At 40.6% G+C, this 25904-nt stretch overlaps 1 protein-coding gene and 1 long non-coding RNA gene across 5 annotated transcripts in view; one reads left to right on the forward strand and one right to left on the reverse strand.

The window, feature by feature from the left end:
* The window catches only part of TLL1 (tolloid like 1), a 127634-nt gene extending 119043 nt beyond the window's left edge, over positions 1 to 8591 (reverse strand). For 2 of the 3 annotated variants that reach the window (XM_013108632.5, XM_038178459.2), the window contains exon 1: positions 8435 to 8591. In XM_013108632.5, coding sequence (XP_012964086.3) covers positions 8435 to 8591 — 157 coding nt within the window. The remainder of the gene's footprint in view (positions 1 to 8434) is intronic. The other variant, XM_072037335.1, reaches the window with a different exon arrangement.
* Positions 8538 to 21516, forward strand: LOC101795168 (uncharacterized). 2 transcript variants are annotated; one of them, XR_011809035.1, is made up of 5 exons: positions 8538 to 8676; positions 9557 to 10444; positions 11971 to 12243; positions 14170 to 14339; positions 17197 to 21516. It is a non-coding gene; the product is annotated as an uncharacterized lncRNA (long non-coding RNA). The 2 variants fall into 2 exon arrangements; XR_005265428.2 differs by having other exon boundaries at positions 11971 to 14339.
* The last annotated feature ends 4388 nt before the right edge of the window (positions 21517 to 25904 follow it).

Consider the following 25904-nt stretch of genomic DNA (forward strand, 5'->3'; position numbering starts at 1 on the left):
ATCTTCTTGTATTATTTCTTACATTGCATGTTTATCATGTCCTTCTCTATAATTTGTTTTCTAAATTGAACATCTTTTTAATCTGTTTTCATTAAACAGTTTTCCCAATAACCTATACTTCATTGAATAAAACACCAGAATGAACTTGATTCCTTAACTATTTAAAGGTTTGATTGTTATTCTTGTGCCTGAGGGCTGGTTGTCTGTTTTTTGAATTTGCTTTGATTTAATAATTCCTTTCCACGCATGAAAGATTAATCTATATTGGTTTTCATAACATAATGCTATTATAGCATATCAATAACAACGTAATAGAGATTCCAGAATTTAGTTCTGAAATCATCTTGTATAGCTGCGTGGTTAGAGAAAGACTGAGCAGTTTTTATGATGACAAAGGGGTTGGCAGATGGATAGATTAAAGATCCTGGTACTAAGATGAAGATCAGTAAAAGATGTTAATATGCCATCATAATGATGCTGACAGCTTTGCATTGAAACACATTATGCTTTTAGTCAACAAGAGGTTAAGCAGATTGCCTTAACAAAAAATACCTAATTTGTCTACTGACCTCTATGCATACACACCTTTACAATGGCTGAAATAGACACAAGTATGGAAACAGTTGTCAAGCAGTGAAGCTTAACCTACCTGCAAGTAAAACCAAGGTAAGAGCATGATTGTAAGAGCAATGTTGAGTAAAGGGGGGAAAACTGAGTACAAGAAAAAAAAATGAAAATGTATGCAAATTTGTTATAAATATAAGGACATTTTACCAGATGGAGAAATTGGGCAGTTCATCGTCATGTTCTCACACCCGCAGAGTTGTTCTAAAACTACTCTGCCTGAAAGCAAATATAACTGGCTGTGCAAGTAAACTATTTAAATAAACCCTGATATTATATAAGAACCATCTGAAATTATTTTCTTTACTTATCTGGGTACATCATCTGGAAACATAAAGGAGCTCTGTATCTTGGCTACCATTTCTAGAATTGCTATGCCCTATTCAAAATCCTGCTTACCAGGGGAAGTGGAAAAATGTTGAACATCTTCAGTGAAACAATGCCCATGACAGTAAGAATGTACCTAATAAACATCTATTAAAATGTCAGACACTAATAAAGTGTGTTAATTTTTGTTTAATACCAATTAGAGTTATTACTAGGAATATGTTTAACTATCGCTACCAGCATGAGAATAATGTAACCTATACGCACAGCTCTTTAGATATATTCCTCTCAGCTGTTGTCCATGCTGCCTCACTTCTTCCAAGACCAGATATTTAAACTACACCACAGAGCTTACAATACCCAAGGAACACAATGTGTCTGGAGAGGCATTTGCACCCTTCAAATGTTGCATTCTGCCATTCGATTTTTGTAGGAAGAGGACTGAAATTCATTAAGACAGCAAGACAGATGGTCTTGACACAGCTGAACTTTGTTTTGCTGGGTAGCATCAACTTTTAAAGTATGATTTATGGCTACTTTAAAATTAAAAATTACACAAAATTTAAGCAAAATGAAAATTTGAAGGATTTCATATAATAGAAATTGTTGCTAAGGATGTTCATACATTTTAAATGACTAAAAGTATACCTCAGAGCAGGCATGTTGTTCTGCAAGATAGTCTATAACCAAGAACATTAATTAAAAAAAAATTCCTAGTCAATTATTGGTCTTCTTGTCAATAAAATACAGAACAAGGAAGCTGGCTACTTTCATGCTATGCACTCCATTATGCATCATATTCCACACACCTCAAAATAATAAAAAAAAAAAAAAAAAGCACAGGAACTATCAGGAACTATTTTAGGAAAAAAAAAAAATTGATTTGGGGGTATTTTTGTCTTATTCACAATCTGGTTTTAAGCACTGAAGAGAAAACCCACAAACATACACTTTGGAGTATTCCTGCTCTGTAAGAGCTATCTGCTCAAATATTTTCAAACACTTGATGTTCACAGGTTTATAGTCACTCAAAATTTGCACTTGCAGATCATTTCTCAAGCAAATAGAATCATGAGAGCATCCATATGAGTAAAAACTGCCTCTGAAGCAGTCTGTGAGAGACTCATAATATGGGTTGCATACCTGTTCTGGTGTCTTTTTATACAAGTTTTAGATTTCAAGTACTTCTAGCACTTTTGCTTCTACTTATCAGCAAGGACATCAGATCTTGAAATTTAGGTACATGAGTCCATCAGAGACAAAAGGTTCATGTATGTGTTCTGTATAAACATTTATAGTTGAATATTTCAGCATTTGACATGCACTGTTTGAGACATCACTGGCAACCCACTAAGCACTCCACTGTTAGGCCCCCAACAACACCGTCATGCACAGCCCACTCATCCTTCTCCTCTGTTTGTCCAGCCATGGGCAAAGATGGTTCTTTGCTACAGAACTACCAAAGTACTGTCTTACGGAAAACCAAATGAGGAGCTGGAAGCTATATTTGGAGGAAATAATTGTTACTTGCAAGCAAGAGAATAAGTTATGAGAACACAGAGAAGAAGATTAGGTGACTGGACAGTGGACAGGCAGCACAGAAGAAAAAAGAAAAAAAAAAAAGCTGAAAAGCAAGTAGGAAGCACATTCGGAGGAGAAGGAGAATCCAAAAACAAGGAAAACTTGTCATAGGAACAATGAAAGAGAAGATACGTGAAAAAAAGTAAAAGAGGAGCAGAAGACATGGAGAATGAACATACATTAAAACATTAACAGATCGACCACTGGCACTTTCTTGGCAAAGAAAAACGTCCTACAAAGAGAGAACTAAAAATACCCAAAGATTTTTCTAGTCACACTTTCAGTGGCTATAACTCTGAAGGGTAGCAGGGAGGAGGACAGGTTGTTTGTGATCAGGAATGGGAGGAATGGATTGTACCCAGTGATGACTAAAACAAAGTTAGATAAACCCCTATGAGACTGAGACAAGTTTGACAAACACTATCAAATGCAGTCCACCCTACTGAAAATGTTTAAAGCCCAAAGCTCAGATTTTGTCTGGAATACATAAAGCATTATCTTCCCTTCTGATAAAAATAAATAAATAAATAAAAGGAATGTTGTACAACCACAACATTTTTCAGCATTCTATAAACCGACTTTTCATGAATCTAAAGCTGGACCATAAAAACCTATTTTATTTTAAAGATAAACACACATTGTCTAAACAAAGAATAGAGTTTTCTCCCCTTGTTTAGTTTATTCACTGTTATAAAACTTAGAGTACTGTAATGCATCTAGGGGAAAAGAAAAAAAGAAAAAAAAAAAGTCTGTTTTCCTCCACAAGGTCCCCTGTGCCTGTGAGAGCCAGAAGTTGACTCTTCCATTTTACAGCCCTTCTGTCAGTATCACGCACCACAGATGCGACCGTTTTTCTCCAAAAAGAAGTGAATGGAATTATGTCATGAGCCTATCAACCCTGTTTTCCAGAGGGGCAATAAGAATGACATAAGGCAGACATCCAGGTGTGGTGAATGTTCCTGTGCTTGCCTGGGGGACCTGATTCCAAGCTCAATTAGATTTGTCAATTAGGCTTGTTCTGCAGTGATGTAATACCACTCCTCTCAGGTCACTCGCTTGACACACCGGAAATATATTCAGAGACAGATCCCTATGGAGAGTGGTCTGGACATGAAATTGAGCTTTTAGTATGGAAGGATATTCACAAAGTTAGAATGTCAAATTTATCCATTTACTACAGTTCTCCCCAAGTTTCACTATTGAAATAATCTTTCCAGTGAAGTGTAGAAGAACTTTATGTTCATACAAATCTCTTTTAAAGGTGTTGAGATACCACATTAAAGGGCATCACAAAGAAAGTAATGGTGTAGACCTTTGAAAAAGAAACATGACTTAAAAGCCTAACTTTTTCAGTAGTCTGATTTACCCTGTAAGTCAGTTCACAGAAGGTTGGAGGCCATTTAGGACAGACCATTTAGAAGAGCCAGTTCCTGTTTCAGCTGCCTACACTGTCAGTTTGCTACATGAACAGCCACAGTCCTGTCAATATGGCAAATGGTATTAGCAGAACTCTGTATTAGTATAAACCACAGAAGGTATCTCCCTGAATTTTCCACATAACCCAAACAAAGACAAAAGATCTCAAGTCATAAATTATGCAAAAGATTCAAGTGTATAATTACAGGTTTTAAAATTTTTCATATTACCAAACTGCATATTAGCATGCATACAGCTGAAATGTTTCTCATCACATAAAAAACATCATCCAAATTAACTACTGGGTTTTTCCTGGAAGGGTCTCTGGTGCAAGCCAATTTCTGGTGCAAATACAACCAAGGCCCACAACCAGGAAAAAACAATAGATCAAGGAATTCAATTTGGAGCCTATTCCCCTAACCTTTAATAATTTCTTAGGAAATGAAATACCTCCAAGAAGAAATTATAAAAGAGATTTATCTCAGGATAGCCAGCTGCCCAGTGGCTGCAACAGATCTCAGTGATGCAGATATGCAACAAAGCTAAGCCTCGTTTCCTCACTTCTCACAAGACAATGAGTATTTTAACTGGAAGATCACCCCAGAATACCACTTACTCTGTTTTTGTGGGTTTTTTTTGTCTTTTTCAATGAAACAGAAGAATTCAAAAACCTTTAATTCCAACTAAGTGCAGACTACGAATGAGTATTATAGGATGGGAAATTTCCTACCCATCTCATTCTGAATGTTTCTCAACCAATATCCTCAATTCATTGTAAGCTGTGAACACACACAAAAAAAAGAAAAGCCTCAGGAATCCAGAGATTAATGTAGGTGCAAACTGCAATCTGAAAAGCTTGACAATGCCCATTTAAATCTAATTAGGCATTTTAATTTTTGGTATAATACCTGATTTATACAAATGTTGATCTATGCTCCTAGATTCTTTAAAGCCTATCATTGTGATGAGTATGGCATTCCCAGCTTTGCATCTTCCGGCAAATTAGATCTGAGAAGATAAACTAAGAATGCCTTACACTTGAACTTCACAATGGTAAACACTGAGGGCAATATCCTGCAGAGAGACACAAGGAAATATGTGAGACATCAGAAGCACAGAAACCATGTTACATCACATCCCGCTGTTGGAGCATGCCAGGATACTTGTTAGAAGAAGTAGCATGACCCAAAATTCATACATAGGTTAAAGGACTGCAGAAAAACACACAGGAAACCACACAGCTCATCAAGTTAGTCTCCTCAGTGTTGAAAGCTTCCTTACCATATCTCTTCTCCTAAGCACCATCATAACAGCACTTCCCCAGGCTCCTCTTCCAAGAGACCCCTTATCCCAAGAGCTCTCAAGGTGCTGGCTTCACTGCTGAGACTAAGCTTGGGTTTATTGTATAAACAGCTGCAGTTTTTTATGCAACGGAGAACATCAGTTCCAGAAACAACTCTTAACCCTACTCTGCATCTATCAAACTCCTGTTATCTGTAGATTTCAATTTTCAAGCTGGAAATATATATTTTTTTTAAATATATTGTACTATAATATAATGTACTTTTTAAAATGCACCTTACATTCCTTCTGGGAATTCGAAGTCTGAGGAACAGTATGGTTCTAAGCACACTAGACAAAATGAGACCTTTCTCGTTAAGTGTTAAAATACACTCAGAATACTTCTAACTAATCACAAAAAAAAAAAAAAAAAACCTATAAATAATATCTTAGAGACTGCTTCTTTCCATTTCTGGTAGAGTTCCCCAGCTCTTCCACAAAAGGGAACAACAAGGAAAAAGGGGGCCTACCAAAAGGTCTCTGATTCAACAGAGTTAGAGCTGTATCTACAGATAGTTATCTGTATAGAATTATAACCATATCTAGCCATAGGCTAGAGGCTTTGTGTATTGTGCTTGATGTCACGAAACCATTAACATTTTTTACGTGGTCTGTGGAATAAAAATTAAGCAGAAAACACTACTGATTGAAGAAAAGCAGAATACAAGCAACTTTTAAAATACAGTTAAATTCAACTTGCATCAGCATATTTTGGGATCTTAGTTGTGGCTGGTTTCAAAGGATTTTATTAGCTTACATATTAGGGTAGATGAAATTATTCTGGCAGATCTGTAAAAATTGCATAGGACTCTCCAACATTTTTTGAAGTACATTACTATGTAAAATCCTAACTGAGTTTGGGTGTTTCTCACCTTGTACCAAATTGACAAAATTCACTTATACCTGGAACCTAACTGTTACCAGCCTGAACAGTTGAAAAACAGCACTTCTACAGCCTCAGCTGTAGGCCCTGCAGGAAAAGCAGGTGTTAATTATATCTAAGATACAAATTTTGCATATGGTGAACACAATCCTGGCAAGGATTATCTGGTTTTATCCAGCTATTTTACATATAGAGGAGCCACACAGACCTGAAGATGAACAACTCACACCTCCAGGTGTGAAGCCTGGCTTTGTCCTGCTTTACAGCCTCACTGTGGAAGGCATCCTAATGACAGATAACAGCAAAATTACCCATGGGAGTCCTCTATCCACCCCAGATGGTAAGAACTGACCTAGCAAGAATGTGTATTTACATTATCCTCCAAAAGAGGCTGAGCATCCACAATTATCATCATCTTTGATGGGGATTGCACGCATCAGGACTTCACAAGCTAGTACTAATGCAGCCTCTAGGGAAGATTTAGAAGGAAGAGTATTTGGGAATTAGTCTTAGAAGATCAGTTACATTGGTACATCAAACTTTCTAACTTTTTATCAAAAACAATTGGTGTATGGTACAGTGTGCAGCAGTAAGTACCATGCATTTTCAGTTCTGAAGAATGACCGTATGCTAAAATAACAAGAATGGGCTATTTACTGAATATAGAACCTCGCTCAGAGGTTCAATTGCTTTAAAATCAATGAGAACAACATACAACTAATCTTTCATGCATCTACCTGTCTCTTATCACAGTAGTATTCTGTGATTGTAAGCACCTCAAGAAGCAGCAGCAGCAGCAAGAACTTCCATGAAGTAACTAAATGGGCCAAACTTTCTAAAAGTATGTCTCTTCCTCTAAACTAAACAAAACAAAGTGATGGCAGGGAACTGTCAACACTAATCATATTTCACAGTGTCTTACCATCATCTTTCATGCATAAGCTTAAAACACTGTCATGAATTGTAATTTTTAATTACTTCCACTGCGAACCAAGAAGTATAACAGAAATCCCACAGCAGACAGAGTATACACTTATACCTCATTAAATAAAATAACTTGTATGAATCTTTTTAAAGAATTACAAAACAGGGAAAAAAAAAAAAAAGTTCAACTTAATTATGACCAGTCGCTTACATTTGTGAGTGCTAATTGGAAAAAAAGTAATAATGTTTTGTTTTCAGTTGCTTCTACTCTTTTTGAACTTGGGCATTCCTCAGTTGTAGACAAGTAGGACCTAACAATTCACACTTAGGAACAAAATATTTTTGTGATTAGGAAAACATAGTGTCTGCATATTTGGCATATATGTTCACCACATTCTCCTCAATAAATTAAACAAAACCACACAGACATAGCGAACACAACCTTTGGCTGAACTAGTTTTCAGAATATAAAATAACTAATTAATGCAAAGGAGACTGCTGGAAAACTTAGGCACTTCTTTGACAATAAAGCTGTCGGCAGCGTACCACCACCGTGGCTCGCAGTACGTTTTGAAGATCGCATCAAGAGTCACTTGTCCACTGCTACACCAGTGAACCAGGCTTGTAAGATAAGCGAGGCTGCCGATAATTTCAGCGGCCCGCGGGCTGTATACATAGAGCAAGGCACCGGAGCCCCACATCAGGACGTGCTGTAGGACAAGGCTCCCTTGCAGTGAGGCTGTCCCGGCTCTGCGTGGGGCGCGCAGCAGGAGGGCGCAGCGCAGCCACCCGCTCCGACGGGGCGCCCCGAGGCACCGCCGGGCTCGGCAACCCTGCGGGCGGCCCCGAGAGCCGGGGTTCCGGGCCGAGGAGGGGTGACAGGTTGCGGAGAAGGCAGCCCAGGGAGGCGGCGCCCGCTGCCGCCGCGGGGGCGGGCAGGAGCCCGGGAGGAGCCGCCGCCGCCCTCCGGCGCCGCCTGCGGGACCCGGCCGCTCTCCGCCGGTGCGGCGGGGCCCGATCCTGCCTGCAAACCACTGAGCCATGCCGAGACGCCCCCCGCAGCCGCTGCCCCGTCCCTGGCCAGCCCGCAGCCCCCCGCGGAGCCCCTCCTGCCCCCCTCCGGCAGCACGGAGGGCGGGGGGAGGGGTCGCAGCCGGGGGAGTCCCGGGCGCCTTCCCTAGGTGAGCGAGAGGGGCGCGGGGCTCCGGTTGCGCCCCCGAGGAGGAGCAGGTGAGCCCCCGACCTGCCCCCCGAGCACACGGCGTAACTGCGGCCGAGACACGGCCACCGGCCGGGAAAAGGGTGGGGGGAGCTTCCCTGGACGTGGAAGTCACTTACCGGCTTTACAAGGATCCTTGTAATCTATCGCCTCGGCTTTATCCTCTTCGGTGAAATCGTAAGTGTAGTCATAATCGAGGCCAGAGCAGGAGGAAGGCTTCCCACAGACAGTCCACCCGGCCAGCCACAGTGCCATCCTCCAGCAAAGCATTTTCATCCTCCCTCGGGCAGAGAGGTGGTGGACAGGACGCAGATGAATTAGGCGGACGGTTCAGCTGTCCACGCCGGCTTGAAAAAGGAGGGTAAGGGATGGAGGAACCACAGGTTTTTTTGGTTGATTTGGGATTTTGCTCGCTCGGTCAGTTATTTTTGTTGGCTTGGGTTTGGTTTTTTTTTTTTGGGTGTTTTGTTTTTGTTTTTTCCTTCTCCACCTAGAGGCTCCTCGGAGAGCCGGTGCTCTCCAGGCAGCCCCGGTCAGACGGGCGCAAGGCAGCGCGCAGCATGAGCGCTGCTGCCCCTCCTGCCCCCAGCCCAGCGGGGAGAAGCGGCTGGGTGCGTAGCTGGGCGCAAGGGGGTGGACGAGGAGAGCTCGGGGAGCTCCCGACCGTCAGGGCGTCCCCTCGCCTCTGCCACAGGCCGGGCAAACTTCCCGCGGAGGAGGAGGAGGCGGCGGCGGCCGCTGCCCGCGCCCCGCTCCGCTCCCCGCTGCGCGCCCGCCTCCCGCCGCGCCGCCGCCCCCGGTCCCGCTGCTGCTGCCGGAAGATGGATCCGGGCTGCACATCAGCGAACCGCCACCGGGAGAGGGGAGAGGAGAAAGAGAGAAGGACGGACGGAAAGAAAAGGGGGGGGGGGGGGTCCGCTACGGCAAACCGCGCAGCCCGAGTGATGGGAGGCGGCGGCTAGGCAGGAGGGAGCAGGGAAAAGTGTCAGAGCTTCCCCCCCTCCGCACAAACACTTACTCTACGCTCTGTCTGTGGTCTGACCCCCCCCCCCCCCCCCGCCCCCTCTCCTCCGTCCCCCTTTAACTTACGAAAACCTTACAGGCAACTAACACACAGTCGTCAGCATCCTGCTTACTTATTCATACAGTCAGGGTCAGGATCCGGGCTGCTTCTGATCTGCTCCCTTGATAGTCTTATGGAAACACACGCGCATTCACTATATGCCTCTATCTCCATATAGCTCTCTCTCTAGATAAGCAGCGCACGGCATTTAAACAACAACAAAAGAATCGAGATCAGATAAAAACAACGCGCAGATCGACTCCTGGCAGCCAAAAAGCTCGAGAGAACGGGTGATGAGGAGGAGGATGAGAAGAATTAACTGCAATTTAGGAGACGGGAAAATAAACCAGTGGCCGTGTATTTCGCTCTCCTGCGGCTGCTTTGCAGTGTTAGCCCCATGAGCTGACGGGTGGGGGTTAAGGAGCGAGGGGGAGGGGGAAAGAGAAAAGTTTAAGCGTCCATAGTTTGTTTAAAACAGAGGAAGGCAATATAAAAGGTCCACTGCTCTCCAGAAATTCAGCCAAGCAGCTGAGAACCGGTTCCAAAATGAAAGTAAGAACAAACAAAAAGAAAAAAAAAAAAAAAAAAAAAAAAAAAAAATCAAGGAGAACAAAAAGTAAAATCGCAGCAGCAGCGCTGAGATCTTGCAGCCGGGCTCTCCTGCTCTCACGTGGATCCCCGGGAAAGCGGTGGAGGTTTCTTTTCCAAGCGAAGTTTCCGCGGTGCCCAGCTCCGCTCCAGCGCCGAGGCGCCCCGAGCCGCTACGGGCTGCGCGGGGCCGGGTTTTGTTTTAAAGCCCCCGGAGGGATCAGCGCGCAAAGCCTCCTCTCAGCCGATCAACCTGGAGGGGGGGCGGGGAGGAGGGGTGGAGAGAAGTGCTGCTGGAATAAAAATAAGAGCGAGCGGAAAAAAAAAAAAAAAAGAAAGAAAAAAAAAAAAAAAAAGAGAGAGAGAGAGAAAGAGATAGGTAGCTAAAGATCTTCCTCCCTGCCTGCCTGCCTCCTCCCCTCCCCCGAGACGGGCAGCTCCGATCCTGCAGAAACGCCTGAAACTGTTTCAGACCAAGGTGAGACTTTTCCGTAGCAAACTCTCCTCCTCCTCCTCCTTTTTACGAGTTTCCATGGAAAAGGGCGGGGGGGAGGTGGAGAAGGGGAGGGGGCTAGGGGCGGGTAGCGGGGAGTTTCTGCTGCTCCCATTTCGCCGGGGTGTCACATTTAACACGGACTTTTGAAAGGGCTGCCGCGAAGAAGCGGCTGCGGCTCGCCCTCGCATCCGAGCCCCGCACAGGCTGGCCCTCCCCGCACCACTTCCCGGTCGCCTTCCTCCTGTCGCAGGGCTGGAAATCCGGAGCCGGTCACTTCTTCCCCCGGCCGTGCCAGGAGCGCTGCCAGCCCCAGCGGGGGCTCCGCGGCCGCGGAAAACGCCGGCAGTTTTGCCAGGGCTGCGCGCCCCTCACCGTCGCCTTAGGGCGCAGCCGCCCCGAGCTCCCCCCCCCCCCCCCCCCCTTCCCCCGGCGGCCTCGGGCAGCCCCAGGTGCCGCGGCGGGGGGGCCAGGGCACCGGGAAAGGCAGTTACGCAAACTCCGGACAGGCACAGCTTGCTATCGCTGCTATAGCAAGGGCTGCTAAGGAGAAAAAAAAAAATAAAAGGAAAAGAAAAAAAAATAAAGGAAAAGGGGAAAAACGAGACAAAAAGCATACCGTCCTCCCTCCCCGAGCCCCTCCTCTGCCTCTGTCCTCCTGCAGATGAATGCTTGGTGCTGCTCTGGTTGGGTACTCAGCAGTTCGTGCCATTAGAACTGGAAAGGTCAGTTAAGACAGAGCTAATAACAGCTTAATAGCAGAGCATATTAAAGAGTCTAGCATCAAGTAAGGTCAACGTCTATAAGGCATCCACGCGCCATGCTACCTTATATTTTCAGCATCCCATCCGTGTCCATGTTATTCCCAGCTCCATCAGATTCTGGAGTTGAAAGCCAAATAATGAGTGGCTGCCACTGAAAGTGTGGTTGCAGCCCTCCGTAATGAATAACAGTCTCTGTCCCAGCCATTCAGTTTGCTGTATGTCACAAGGCCTGCATAAACCACCACATACCACATCACAGAGAAGCCTGGGAAACTTGTGGCCTTTTTCTTTCCCCTCTTCCTCAATGTAATTTCCCTGACCAGTGACGCCAAACACTTGGTGCTAAGTCCAAGGAAGCTATTGGAGACCCTTGTGTCATCCCATCTGAGCACTGGCTGGGCTGATGTCTGCCTTCACTTGTATTGTGTCATGGTTCGGGAGGCTGTATTTTGCTACAGAAGTCAGCTTGATCCAAGCAGAAATGTAGCTTGTGTTATTTTGGATGTCCACAAATGGGATATTTTGTCTTACAGCATCTTTGATTACTTTCTCATTTCACTTATTGGACCTCCCCAACCTAATTTTGCTGGTCTGTCAGTCTTGTTTGATACGCACACCTGTAAAAAGTCAATTTTCTTTCCTGTGCCTATGCACCTCAACACAAAAATAGAAACAACCTCAGTCGAGCAGGCATCCATGTTAGTCAATAGAGCTTCAGAAACACTGACTTTGCTGATTGCTTTGCAGACATGGAAGAATATACAACGTGCGATCCTGAACACGCCAGTCTCCCCAGCGAGGAGATTATTAGACTCTCTCCCCAGCGGGGGATTAGCTCTTGCAGTAAGGTACGCACTGACGTCACCCCCAGCAATCTGCCCCCGACCTCGGCAGCACCAGCACCAGCAGAGCAGCACCAACCGCCAGCAGGCTAGAGGACAGCTGGCCTTGCTGAGCCCTGACTCAGGCAGGAAACAAACTCAGAAGCGCTAGATGGGAGTCACGCAGAAATCTGTGCACGTAAGTGCTGTAACAAATAGATGCGGGTATAGGTCAGGGTAAAAGCTGTTTTCTGCTTGTAATCCAGAGCAGCTACACATTAAAATTGCTCTTTAAAATCAGCATTGCAGCTCTGCAGAAGCTATCCTACATTGCTTAGGTATTAATATTCCCATCAGTCACATTAGTAAAAGCCTTTCCTCACATTAAAATAAAATTTTCCTAGTAACTAAACTGGCTGACATCTTTAAAAAATAAACTTTTCCCTAAGTGACCTCTTAAATATTCAATCTAGCTTGTTTTTATGACGCAAAATTTTGAAACATTTAAAGTACAAAATATTTTTTTCTTATCACACGTTCATGTCTACCATTCTAAAAAGCTCACAACTCTGATAATCCATCTGACAACACAGTCAATCAAAAATCCATCCTACAGCCGTTTCCAAAGAAACGAACACATAGCCAGAAAGACAGAATGCTTGAGCTGGAAGGAAACCAACCAAAGGAACACAACAACAGCGACAACAAGAACTCCAAGCATTTTGCCTTTTTCTTTAAATTTCCTTGTTTGGACATATATTACAGTGACACAGGTAATGGTAAACACAATTACATGATAAGTGGCGGTAGTATTTTATTTTTTTTTTTAAATCCAGTCAACTAAAGGCTTTTCTGCTCCTCCCACACACACACACAAGAAGAAGAACTTTTTAAAAAAGGACAAGTTTGCAAGAAAGACAGACAATCACAGAACTAAAAAAAAAAAAAAACACACCACATGTCTGAAACCGTTGCTCGCACCTCCTCCTCATTCTTTGGCTATCTGTCTCCTGCTTAGGCCTCAGTCTCGTGCGCAGTTTTAGGTGGGTGGACACAATGGGCTTATTCACATGCACCAAACTCGGCACATGCTGAAGTCTTTGAAGACTCAAGACCAGTACTGGTCAGCTCCTCAGGACTCTCAGGATTTTTCAAGGGGCTAACACAGTGAAATTCAGAGGGAGTTGGTTAGGTACCCACTTTTATCTCCTGTTAACCCCATTCCTAGTCCGTTAGGTACCTCAGGCACTTCCAAAACAGTTGAAGCTATGTTTAGGAGTTCCCAATTCTATAAACTGTTACTCAATAGGGAAGTACTGAAGCTGGAAGTGCATTGTGGCAAATAGCCTCTCCACAGTAATAGATAATCAGGCATGTATAACACAGATACATACCAAATAAACAATATAAATTATAGTGAAACTTTTGAGGTTAAAAATCAAGCAGTCATTATCTTAACAGCAATGAGCTCACCTGTGAGGCCTTGTTTCTCCATTCTGTCACACATCTATTCATGTATTATGAAACAGCTGTTTGTTGTATGTCCACATACTTCCCCCCCCCCCCCCCCAGAGGTCTCTGTGTTTAATTTTCAAAAAGCCCATCAGTATTATGTTTTATGTTTATTTTTGAAAGCGTGGTGTATGCTTTATTCACTACACACACATTCAGATCCTATTCTGCATACAGACCTATTAATTTCCTTGTGGGCTTTAACGGATCTTTTTGGTATTCACCTGCTTTGGAAATATTAATTAGTTTAGTTTCACAATACACCCCTCAGATGAGGGGATATGAATATTACACTTGAGACAGTTATAGATCGTCTGGCTTGATACCTTGTAGACCTGTCAGGACTTGGCAAATAGAAAACACTTACTTCAAGGCCCAGTTTCCACTGGCTTCAGCTGCAGTAATCTTACTCACCAAGCATCCAGAGCTGCTTCTGATCAAACCCTGGAGTTTTCACACATCCAAAAACAAGATGCAAATAATTAGTACACAGTGTAACATTAAAGTCTTAAAACAGCTTTATCAAGGAGCTCTGTTGCAAAGGCAAGGGCTAAGACAGAAGTCTTCAGGTCATTCAGCTCTCCAAAGACTTTCAACACTGTTTCTCTTCTAGGACAAATGTGACCAGTCTTCTGCCAGCAACAGCCACATCAGTAATGGCACCCACATAATTCATCCACCGCTTTGAATTTTCTGCTTCTCCATGAAGTACCCGCTAGCACAGTCCTGTGTTTGGCTTAGCATTTGAGGCAGAGCAAGTCTCTCCAGCACTGGATTTCACAGGTATTACTGACAGAAGGGTGACAGCAACCTTTGAGTTTTCTTCCAAGCTCCAGGAGAGGGCTTTTCTTTTTTTTTTTTTTTTTAAATAGAACACTCCCGCCTGTTTGCTCCCCATGTCCCTGTTTTTCCTTATCTTCGTTTGTTATTTCTAACCTGCACTCATTCTCTCCTTTCTCTCCTCGCTCTTGGCTCTTCATCCTAGTTTTGTTTTTCTTATCTAGTTAATGGTAGTGTCTGATTCTCATCACTGTTCCAGCTGTCCTAGCTGTACTCTTCTTTAATCTTATTCTGGAGCTCCTCACTCTCAGATTCACATTTAGCTGCATAATTATTTTTTTGTTGTTTTCACTCCCATTGTCTAGTTGCTTCTTTTCTTAGGCTTTTTCACATGATTTAACTTCCACCCATGTCAACATTCACCTTCTTTGTATGTTCTGTGCTCTGGGTATGTACCAAAAAGTAGGTCTTGCTCTTCAACTTTATAACCCAATTACACAGTTACCCTTGTGCTTGGCCAAGGGTATAGCCTTACATCTCTGTTCAAGCAGTTTTGATCGCCTGCAACCCTCCTTCTCTTTCTTTTTAGTCTTAATATCTCAGGCCCAGTACTTTATGCAAGCAATTTCCTTGTCCCAAAACACACCCACCATTCCCACTGCTGATTTCTCCTAATCACTTTCCAGTAAAAAAACATCTAGAAAGAAAGAAGTGTTGTGTCAACTTTACCATGCTGCAAGATCAGTTCTTCCCTACTGAAATCAGACAGCCTGCCCCTCTTCATCCCATAGCTACATCATGGAGCATTGAGCGTGTGAAAGCATCTCATCTTCTCAGTTCCAGACCCAAGTAAGGCATAGGTCAAAATGATCATGTAAAATGTCACTGCAGATGAGATACCCAGGTAAGATAGCTGCTGAAGCTGCATTCAAGGCTGATTGTGGTGGCATAGAAGTCCATAGTCTTAATAACAAAAAAGATACATCCTTTGACCTCAGGGGTGATACTTTCCTCCTTTCTGTTCTGCTCAAGATTTAAGTACATTTCCTACAGGCTGAGTGTACTGAAGACCTTCCAAAAATACTGCTACAACTTTTAATTAAGAGCAAACCCATATATTTGGGAGCTCCATTTTCAAATATCTGGGTAATTTAAGGTAATATTTAAAAGAAATGTTAAAGAACAAGAAATCAAAACTACAAATCAGCCTGCAGCAGATACTCAGATGGAAAATATTATACCCAATCTTTACAATTAAGCAAAGTTATGTAAACAACTTAAACAGTATCTATTTACAGACAGCATCAGTGAACTTGAATAATAATTACCCTACCACATTCTGCTTAGAGCTGTGTGTTATGCCATCTCCATTTTTAATGCTTTAAAAACTGCAAAAGAAGAGCATATAAAACTACATTGAGAACACATGCTGATGTTAAAACAAGTGATCAAGCAACAACAACAAAACCAGTGGTGCAATACTTAAATTAGAAACTGTTCTGTGTTTGCTCAGCATCCCTGATCCCCATCAGGCAATAAATCAATTTGCAGTAGCTGTGGACAGCTATTTAAACATAGGGCCAGAAGAGCTTAATTGTTAAAGCAATGTTCAAAGTTAGAAGGCTCAGTATAGGAGGTCATACTAAATATTCACTTCTCTGAAACTAGCTGCATTCCAAGTATGAGGAGGCATCCTGCCCTCCCCTTAATTAAAAAACACAGCCTATGAGCCCTGAGCTTAGCAGAGCTTAGCTTGCAGTTCTTCAGAATGCAGACAGACTGCCAGATGAAGAACTGACATCTAAATGTCTGCCAACTTGATTTTGTCTGGTTTACTTTATTATCTAGCAAGCAATACAGTTAAGGAACTGTTTTGAAATTTTAGTTTAATTTTACAAATTGGCAAAGCACCCAGTTCAATTCTCAGTTTTGTAAGAGGTTGCTCCTTGTCAAAGTCTACAGCAAACTTACCTTTTACTTTCATATGAACTGAACAGGATTACTTTTCAGTGATCTTCCTAAACAGTGATTGCTGGTGAACAGTTTCTTTGGGAATGATGATACAAGTACAAAAAATACAATAATAATATTACTATTCCTGTCATAAACCTTACTGTGATTCTTTTTAAATATTTTGCAGTTTTCAATTTTATCATTTTATCATTTTGAGTGTTACAATGTTTTAAGGTATAATTCTACTTCAGGTACTAGTAAGCAGTTCCTTAATTTAAAATACATTATTACTGAGACTTATGAATTTCAAAACAGCCTTTTGATTAAAGTTGAACTGAACAAGCATTTTATTGTCATTTAATTATTTTACATATGCATTTTATGTCACCTTCAAATAAGTAAACCAGAGTATAAAAAAATTATAAAGTAGTCACTGAAATCTTAACAACAACAAGGAAAGCCAGCTTCAGATTTGGTCCAATTTATGTCTATAAATTATTTTTTAAATATGCTTAATGTAGCTTGTATTTGCCATCAAGCAGAGAGACACAAATATTTTCTTGGATTTAATTCAGTGCCAGTGAAACTAAAAGCTAGTATTTGGTAAATAGTCCAGATTCCCAGTCTTTTCCAATCAAAGACACCTCTGCAACCCTCACATAAAAGTAGCAGTAATACAAGTGATGACTTTGACATTACTGAGATTTTTTTTATTATTATTATTTTTTAAAAACAACTTTAGGTGACATTCTAGCAGGTGGCAAATTGTGGTCTACCGATTGGATGAAAAAGCACCATGTTCACTTTTTTTCTAGAATAACCATAACAAAAAGATTTAAATTCTGTCCACCCTGCGTTATGAACAACTGTTGTTGCTAGACTGTGAAGTGGCTTTTGTTGTTCCCAGACTGACTAGGTGCACCGGGTTAATCTTACCCTCCAGTATTCAGCATACTGTCACATAGCTGGGAGTCACTGGATGATTTTTGACAGAAGAAAGCCTCTGATGAGCCTGATCTTGAGTGACTGCTGGGCATTTTGATCTTCCATTGATTCTTAGAAGATGAAGCTCAACACTTGCAGAACAGGATTCATTGTTTTGAGCAATGCACTGCTCAGATGAAAATCTGTGTTTTAGTTTACATTGCAAGTTATAACGTACGATAACGTCCTTCAAATTTACTGCAGAAAACACGTAACAATAAGACAGAAGGTGAGGGATAAAAGTCAATAGAGAAACCATGGGTTAATTAGGTTTTCTACATAGACACAACGTATTCTTCTAATTTAGGATCACCAAAAGTAAATAAGACATACCACCAACTCCCAAAAGGAAGAATGGCAATTGTCTTACAAAAAACAGCAAGAAACTATAATACAAACATTATCAATGACAACAATATTGTCCTATAGTTACTAGCTTTGTTTTATTTGCAATAACATTTATTAAACTTCTCGACATGGCAGAGAACTTTTACCCCTTTCAACAGGATTTCATTAACAAAGGTGTTATTGAATTTTACAGTGCAGCAATCCAGAAAAAACACGCATATACCTTAGGTAGTTTAGATACTTTTTTTTTAATCTTCAGTAGTAAGAGATCATGAAGAAAACTAATTTCATTGCATTCGTATTTTCCATCTCTCTCCAGAATTATTTGTATTGTGCTTATTTTCAATTGCCTGTTGCTACAATAGACCATTTTCCTAGACTATGCAGTACAACCTTTTTAAAAAAGACAACACTGATGTCTCCATGCAGCACTAATTAATTTCCATTGTCTGAAGCATTCAGAGATCATATTGTATTTTAAAAATTGATGCTCTTTCACTCACCAAGGTGATAATTTTGTGCAACCCCCAATCAACATTTGCTGTAAATAATGCATATTTTACAATAATTACACATACACACAGAATATAAGTATGCATTAACTCAACTTGCAAGCATTTTAGTAGAATTTTCCTTCAGAACAGTTACAGAACTAAGTCCATGCAACTCATTTTCACCCCCCTCCCCAAGCTACACAAGCTTCAATACTAGAGATGTCACAAATGACTGACTTGACAATTATTGTCAATTGTGTGCACACATACATGCATACATGCAATATAAAGGACCCAGCCCAAAGTCTGAGAACAAAATATTTCCACAATTAAAACAGAACGTGGAACCACCATTTACATAAATTTTCATTCTTCCAAGAAGCCAAATTGAAAACATGTATCTACAGAGTAAGGTTAAGAGTGAGAGAGGTCCCAGGCATCTTTTATACCACCACAGTTCTATGTTGCACATGATACAGTGTCTAGTCTCACTGCAAAAACACTACAGATTTGCTTTATGTGTGTGCTACCAATCTGAAGAGTCAGATTTACTATACATGCTCCAGGCATCTAGGTTTGGGTTTCCTATGTCCTGGCAGGGGTGCCCTTTTCAGAATAGGAACTGAAGCCTTTACTGTATAAGTACAGACTTAAAACAGCATCATACATCTGCACTTCTCAGAATCTCCAAGCATGGAGCAAAAGAACCAAGGTGTATGCTCGTGCTTATGATTACACAGAACTCACAGAACTGTCACAACATTAAAAAAAAATCTTATAAGTATGTGTTAATGTGTATTTTATTTGTTAAAATAAAAACTATTCTTTATAAAAAAAAAAAAATCTGAAAAAATTTCTGAACCCCAATCTGTCATTTGATTTTAGTACTAGATCTTTCAAAAGAAAAATTATTGATGTAGACAACATTTTTTACATAGCTGTCCAGATAGTACAGATGTAATCATGTTAATCAGGTACTTTGCTAGAGAAGTGTTGAAATACCAGGAACAACTAAAGGACCTCACTGTGGAAAAAAAAAGACTGTAACTTACAAATAAAATTTATTAATTTTTCAACAGTGAGCAAGCATTTAATGAGCATAATATAGCAAACAGTGCCTAGCCAAATCTCCAGTTAAGAGCCAGATTTAGTTCAGCAATAAAAATAATTTCAACTGTAGCAGCATTAGGCTTTTTTCATGGATTACCTGAAAAGGAAAAAAAAAAAAAAAAAAAACACTCGTTTTATCAAGCCACCAGAGCCACTAGGACAGAAGGCAGTAGATGGATGCTCCCAGCTTGTGGAACCTGCGTGTCTTCTTGAGGATTTCCCTCAGCCTGCAGGTGATGGCACTGAACACGATTTGCAGAGGCCTGGCATCCTTGCCCTTGCTAGCAGATGCTGATTTTTTGGCACCCTGCGACCCCTAGTGAGAGCCAAAGGCGGCCGGGCAGCAGCCACCGCCGCCCCCTGGCCTTTGCTCCCGCTGGGTCTGGGCAACCCGTCCCAGGAGCCGCAAGCACACAGGCATGCTCTTGGCAAGGCATCGACTGCTTCCAGCTCACGGGCAAAACATACCTCTAGGGACTTCCCTTTCCCTCACTAACTACCCGAAACGTTGCTATAAAAGCATAACAATGCATTGCCTTTAGTTGCTTTGAAACAATGCACTGATTGTGTGGCTGTTGTTGGTCTAAACTCTGATGGCAAGAGGGAGAGAGGTGAGAAACAACATTCATCTTCTACATGCTACAAAAAGTGAAAAATTGAAATTGCAGGCTACACTTCAGGGAGCTTTCCTATGTAGCTACAGACAGGTAAGGCATCTTTGCAAGCAAAAATGTTCAATACAGAATTTATATTTGTTTGCATGATGGTAGTAAGAAATTTATCTCACCATATTCAAAAACTGCAAGCTAAGCTTTTTGCTGTAGCAGTTGTGTTCATATCCACCAGAACAATAGTGTTTAGAACAATGATTTTGCTCAATGTGTACATGCATAAAAAGCTTTCCCTGAAAACATAAACATGCAAATATTGAAGAAGAAAGGGTATTTCTAAACTTGGTGCAATTTTTCCAGTAAAGTTTCATAAATATATTCATAAATATATATAGGAAAATTTGCATATATACACAAACATATATAAAACTTCTACACACTTCAGTAGCATGCACACTTTGAGTCAGTAATACATGAAAGGGGTAAACCTGATGCTTTCATTTTTGCATTTTGCTAAAAATACCTAAGCAATGCTAAAAAACAAGGTAAACTTAGTGAGTTTTAATATTATGTTGTCCAGCAGAAATGAAAATACACATCAGCTAGATCAAATAGATCACTTTTTTTTCAGTAGAAAACCTTGACAATCTGAGACTAGTGAGGCACTGTTATCTATCAGATAAAATATTCCAGGATTCTAAATGTACCCACTTTTCAAAGACACCTTTGAATATCTTGTGATATATTCCATGGAATGTATGGAATCTTGTGATTCCAAAGCAATAGAAACCTAAGATGAAGGCTTTTTATTCATCACTTTGCATCAAAATAATTATGACTTGTCTTTATTGAATAGTATTGCCTTCTGATCTGTAGCTCTTTGCAGTTAAATAAGTTCAGAGGCAAGCTTTCCAGTCATTTAGTCTGTCTTCCTAGTTCCCATTTACTCACACATTGAGTTGTGTCCAAGTCATACTGACAACCAAAACTAAATATTCAGTGATCATAAGCGGTTCGAGATCTGGAAACCTACTCTGAATTTTCTCAAGTAATTTTCATTGAGAGCTGAAATTCTCCTAGATGTTGGCAAAATGGGAGCATGGATAACATGACTGTTGTATGAGCCATCTCCCATTTCTCAAATGTTTATTTTAAATAGCTTAGTGGCTCCCGTTCCTGTCACTGCTAAATCACTGGTTCTAGATAGGTACTTCCCACTGTCAAGCCTATGAATTACCTCTGAAAAAAATAATTATTTTTCCCTTGTACAGTGTTCATTGTTAATTATACTTTTCTTGTGTATTTAAATCATCTATCATATACTTTGATGGAAAGGAACAGTCTACCTTACTGCACCACTGAGGTATCACAGCTTGCATAACCCACACTAGTATATTGGTAAACAAATACTCAGTAAGAGATCTATGTCTCTTCTGTGTAATTTCTGCTCAATGCCAAGCTAATCTTTCTTTAGGTTTGCTCCACATGTGACCAATCATTACACAGAATCATAGAATGGCTTGGGTTGGAAGGGACCTTAAAGATAATTGTTTTCATCCCCCCCTGCCATGGGTAGGGACACCTCCCACTAGATCGGGTTGTCCAGGGCTCCATCCAAACCAGCCTTGAACGATTCCAGAGATGAGACATCCACAATTTCTCTGGGCAGTTCCAGTGCCTCACCACTCTCACTGTAAAGAATGTCTTCCTAACCTCTAACATAAATCTCCCCTCTTTCAGTTTAAAACCATTCCCCCTTGTCCTACCATTACCTGCCCACATAAAAAGTCACTCTCCTTGTACAAGCCCCCTTTAAATATGGAACATATGCATTAAGGTCACCCTGGAGCCTTCTATTCTCCAGACTGAACATCTTCAGCTCTCTCTTTCTTCATAGAAGAGGGGCTCCAGCCCTCTGATAATCTTCATAGCCCTCCTCTGGACTCGCTGTAATAGGCCCTTAACACACCTTTCTTGTGCTGGAGGTCCCAGACCTGAATAAAGGTTGGGCCTCACCAGGGCAAAGCAGAGGGGGATACTTCCCTCCCTTGACCTGCTGGCCACTGCTCCCTTGATGCAGCTGGACTTCTGAGATGCAAGTGTACACTGCTGGCTCATGTCAAGATTTTTGTCTACTAGAAGTCCCAAGTCCTTCTCTGCAGGACTGCTCTCAATGCATTCTTCTCCCAGCCTGTACTGCTGTCTGGGATTGCCCCAACCCAGGTACAGCACCTTGCACTCGGACTTGCTGAACCTCATTAGGTTCACATTGGTCCACTTTTCTAGCTTGTTTGGGTTTCTTAGGATGGCATCCCTTCCTTCTGCTATATCAGCTGCACCACTCAGCTTGATGTCATAAGTTTTCAGAGGCCCATTTGGCTGAGCATAGAAGCTAAAAACACAGCAAAATTAATATAATCCTGTTGAGTCACAGCAATTGGAAAAATGGAGAAACAGTCTTGAGGCAGCAAACCTGGTTCTGCATACTAATGTCCATTATATTGATGGCTTAGTTCATGGCTACTGGATCCACAGTAGTATTTATAAAAATAAAGAAATATATATATGCAATTGGAAGTGTATGTTACTACAACCTCCCCAGCTACACATTGCACATTGTTTTCTCCCTGTTGGTATTTCTGCTATTGAATCAAGTGGATCATTCCATCCACTGCCCACAGCTTTAGACAAAGTACCTGAAAAAATCCCATTTTGTCCTTCAGTTACTTCATAGGGGACTCATTAGAAGATTTGTATATGCATATGTGCATGAAGAAAGCTGAATAGCTGAAAGTGAATTTAAAAAAAAAAAGGAATATACTTTATGTTCAAAGTCTTATCTGACATAAGATAAAGATTTGTTTCTCTTAAGTTTTAAAAGTTTCCTTTAAGTCATTTGTTCTTTTATCAAATAATTCTGGAAAATATCACAAAATGCAAATTCTAAGTTGATATTTACATACATTCTCTGTAGGTGTCAGCATTGCTTTATATTGTTGTAGAGAACTGTATTTTTTTCTTCTCAAAGAAAGAAGAAAACTAGACTTGTATTTTTCTAAATGAAAGATAATTTTTTGCTGTCCATTTGTCTTGTACTACCCATCTCAGACTGAGAGATTTAACAATGCATTGTATAGGTGAAATTACAGTGAATGTAAAGAAAAAGGCTACATTGTTTTCTATCACCAGTTTTCAGTTTTTAAACTGTTTTGTTTTGTTCCAGTTATTTTGCGTATAAAAATCATCCCTATTGAAGTAAAAATAAGGATCATTTAACATTTGCAAATATTTTTGAAATTTTATAGTGAAAACACAATTCAATGATGCCACTGTGAACCTACCATCTTTACACACACTGAGGAAGAAACACTGGACCAGAAGTTCTTAAATTTCTAGGCAGAGTTCTCAGACAAATCTAATTTAATACTTTCATTCATAAACTTACTGTACAAAATAAGTATGCCACTGAGGTCTATTGATATGTTATGGAAATGAATTATTCATGCAGAAAGGAACCATAATATCATACTAGAGTAGTGAATGACCTTGGGAGCCAAAGAAATAGTAATTGGATGAAAATCAATTTTACAGACTACAAGGTCATAAATAAAGGATAGAAAGAATTCTTTCTGGGATCTCAGTTATAAAATGTGATTGAAGAGAGATATGGATTAAGTAGTCCAAATGATTATCAACCTCCTATACCTATAAGGAAGAAACAATCCAAGCATCTATGGTGCAAGACATTTCCAGTAAAAGACCAATGCTGATGACATTATAGCTCATGTATGTATGAACATTATTTGAATGGGTGCATATAATCCCCACCATTCTTCCAATCAAAGGAATGGAGAGCCTCTCTTCAAAGAAGCTATGGAGCATTTCAAAATAAAGTGAAAAGATTTTTTAGCTTCTTGTAGAAGCAGTGGCTAACAAATTAACTATTTAACAAAAGTAGCATTGGCATGAGATGAAAATAGCCGTAATTTGCTCAAGAATGGAATTAAAGTTAGGAGTAATGATTCCGGAGAAATAATGAAGTAAAATATCATCTAATTTTCAAAAGGAATTCAAAAAGAGAGCATGTGACTTATCTGCTTGGCCTAAGTGTGCTGGAGTCCATGTGCCATGGAGGTCCAAGTAGCTGCATCTTTCATTTACATTACAGATTTTAACTGATGTTTGCCCCTAGTGTTATACTGTTGTTTATTGATAATATCTAATGCTATTTAGATCTGTTGATTGCAGGAAGATTTCACTGATTTATTTTTTAAATGAAATGAAACAGAAAATGAGAGTTTTTTGCAGTAGTAGCCTCAGATTGAGTTTAGACCAGAATTCTTTACTACAAATGACAAGCACCTTGACTACAGAGACTCCTCAACATTGGCTTGCTCACAATGAACATATTCAAGCTAATCAATTTTTATTTCACATTGGGCATTTACTTAAGTGCAAGTTTTCCCCACATATTTGCATGATATACTTTCTGTAGAAAAAGGTTGTTTCCTGAAGATTTGTTTACATATACATTTTTCTCTTCTCTCCCTCTCCACCATGCCTCTAATAAATTTGTCTATAAAACATAAGAGTTGCACTGATTTATTTTTAGGTCATCCCAGAAGTACTTAGAAGCTCCTATTAATGGCACAGAATGCTGAGTTTTCTATAACTCTGTGGCTGCAGAATCTTGTTTCTGACATAGATTTGCCCTTGGACTGCAGAATAAACAAAAAGAGTATTTATAGCCCTTCTCATACAAAGAGATTTGATCATTCAAAAAGGCAACAGTGAATTGCACAGTACCTTCTATATCTCCAGGCTTGCTACTAATATTACTATTAAGGGAAAGCTTATGTCACCTCATCTGTCACAATCTCTGCTTTTGTACATCTCTGTATAACAGTTAGACCAAAAAAGGTTAAGTATTATTTTTACATTCATTTATTTGAACACAATTCTATTGTCAGGACAGATTTAGAAATACTGTCCTCCACCTGAATTACATCACATTGTTATAGTTGATACAGGAAATAGGAAAAGTCAAAGTAGCGCTTTTCAGAGTCTGTCCAAAGTAAAATTTAAGGAAACAGGCAAATCTAACAGCTTAAAATAACTCTTAGTTATTACTCTTACTAAATATTACTAAATAACCAAAGCTGATATAAGGTAGGCAAGTCCTAGATTATCCTTTTTTATTATTATTATTATTATTTTTAAATTTTTTTGGAACACAGTTCGACTCTAACGTAAGATTCAGTGAATTATTGCAAGGCTAGAAGTTGCTTGTTCTGTCAGGCATAAACCAGAATAATCTATGTGACTTAACTGTCCTTCCTAAAGTCATTCTCTACTCTCTAGACCCAATATCCTTGCTTTGGAAGAGATCCTGCTTTAACTAACATTGAGCAACGCACCACACAGCATGTCTGTGCTTTGGAGAAAGCACCCCTGGCTGGAAGCCTCACTGACTCAGCTGGATTTACTCCTCCGTGGCTCAGGGTACTTGCACTGTGGTGGCAGTGACATTCCCCTTTCCATCTGTGCTGAGTATGCACGCTTCCATGCTCACAGTCACAGCCACATCCGGACCCTCATCAACTCTGGAATATTCTCATAAAGCTCAGTTTATTATTATTCTGGACTAGGGTTGATTGCTGTGAATTAAAACTCAAGTAAAAAACATCCAATATGAGCTTATGATTTTACCTGGCTTCTATAATGAATAATCACTTAAAGCAAGATAACATTTTATGACTAAAAAAAAAAAAGACATTAGAAGGCATGCAGAACTGTCAGTGATCTCCCTTCTTGTTACCACTCCCTTTACTGTTCTGCCATAAGAAACAACAAATCCAAATTCCAAACCTCTCTGAAAAATATTTCAACATTCGTACCACTAAACTGAATACCTAAAATACAGAACAAAGATTGTATAGGCTTTCACATACAAAGAAAGAATTTTAGACTCCTAATGTATTGCTATTATATTCAGCATGCCAGAGATGAAGAGAACATGGGGGTATTTGCTACCCAATCAACCACTTAGAAACTAAAATATTAGGAAT

The sequence above is a fragment of the Anas platyrhynchos genome, chromosome 4 (genome assembly GCF_047663525.1).
Source record: "Anas platyrhynchos isolate ZD024472 breed Pekin duck chromosome 4, IASCAAS_PekinDuck_T2T, whole genome shotgun sequence".
In the NCBI taxonomy this organism is placed as follows: domain Eukaryota; kingdom Metazoa; phylum Chordata; class Aves; order Anseriformes; family Anatidae; genus Anas; species Anas platyrhynchos.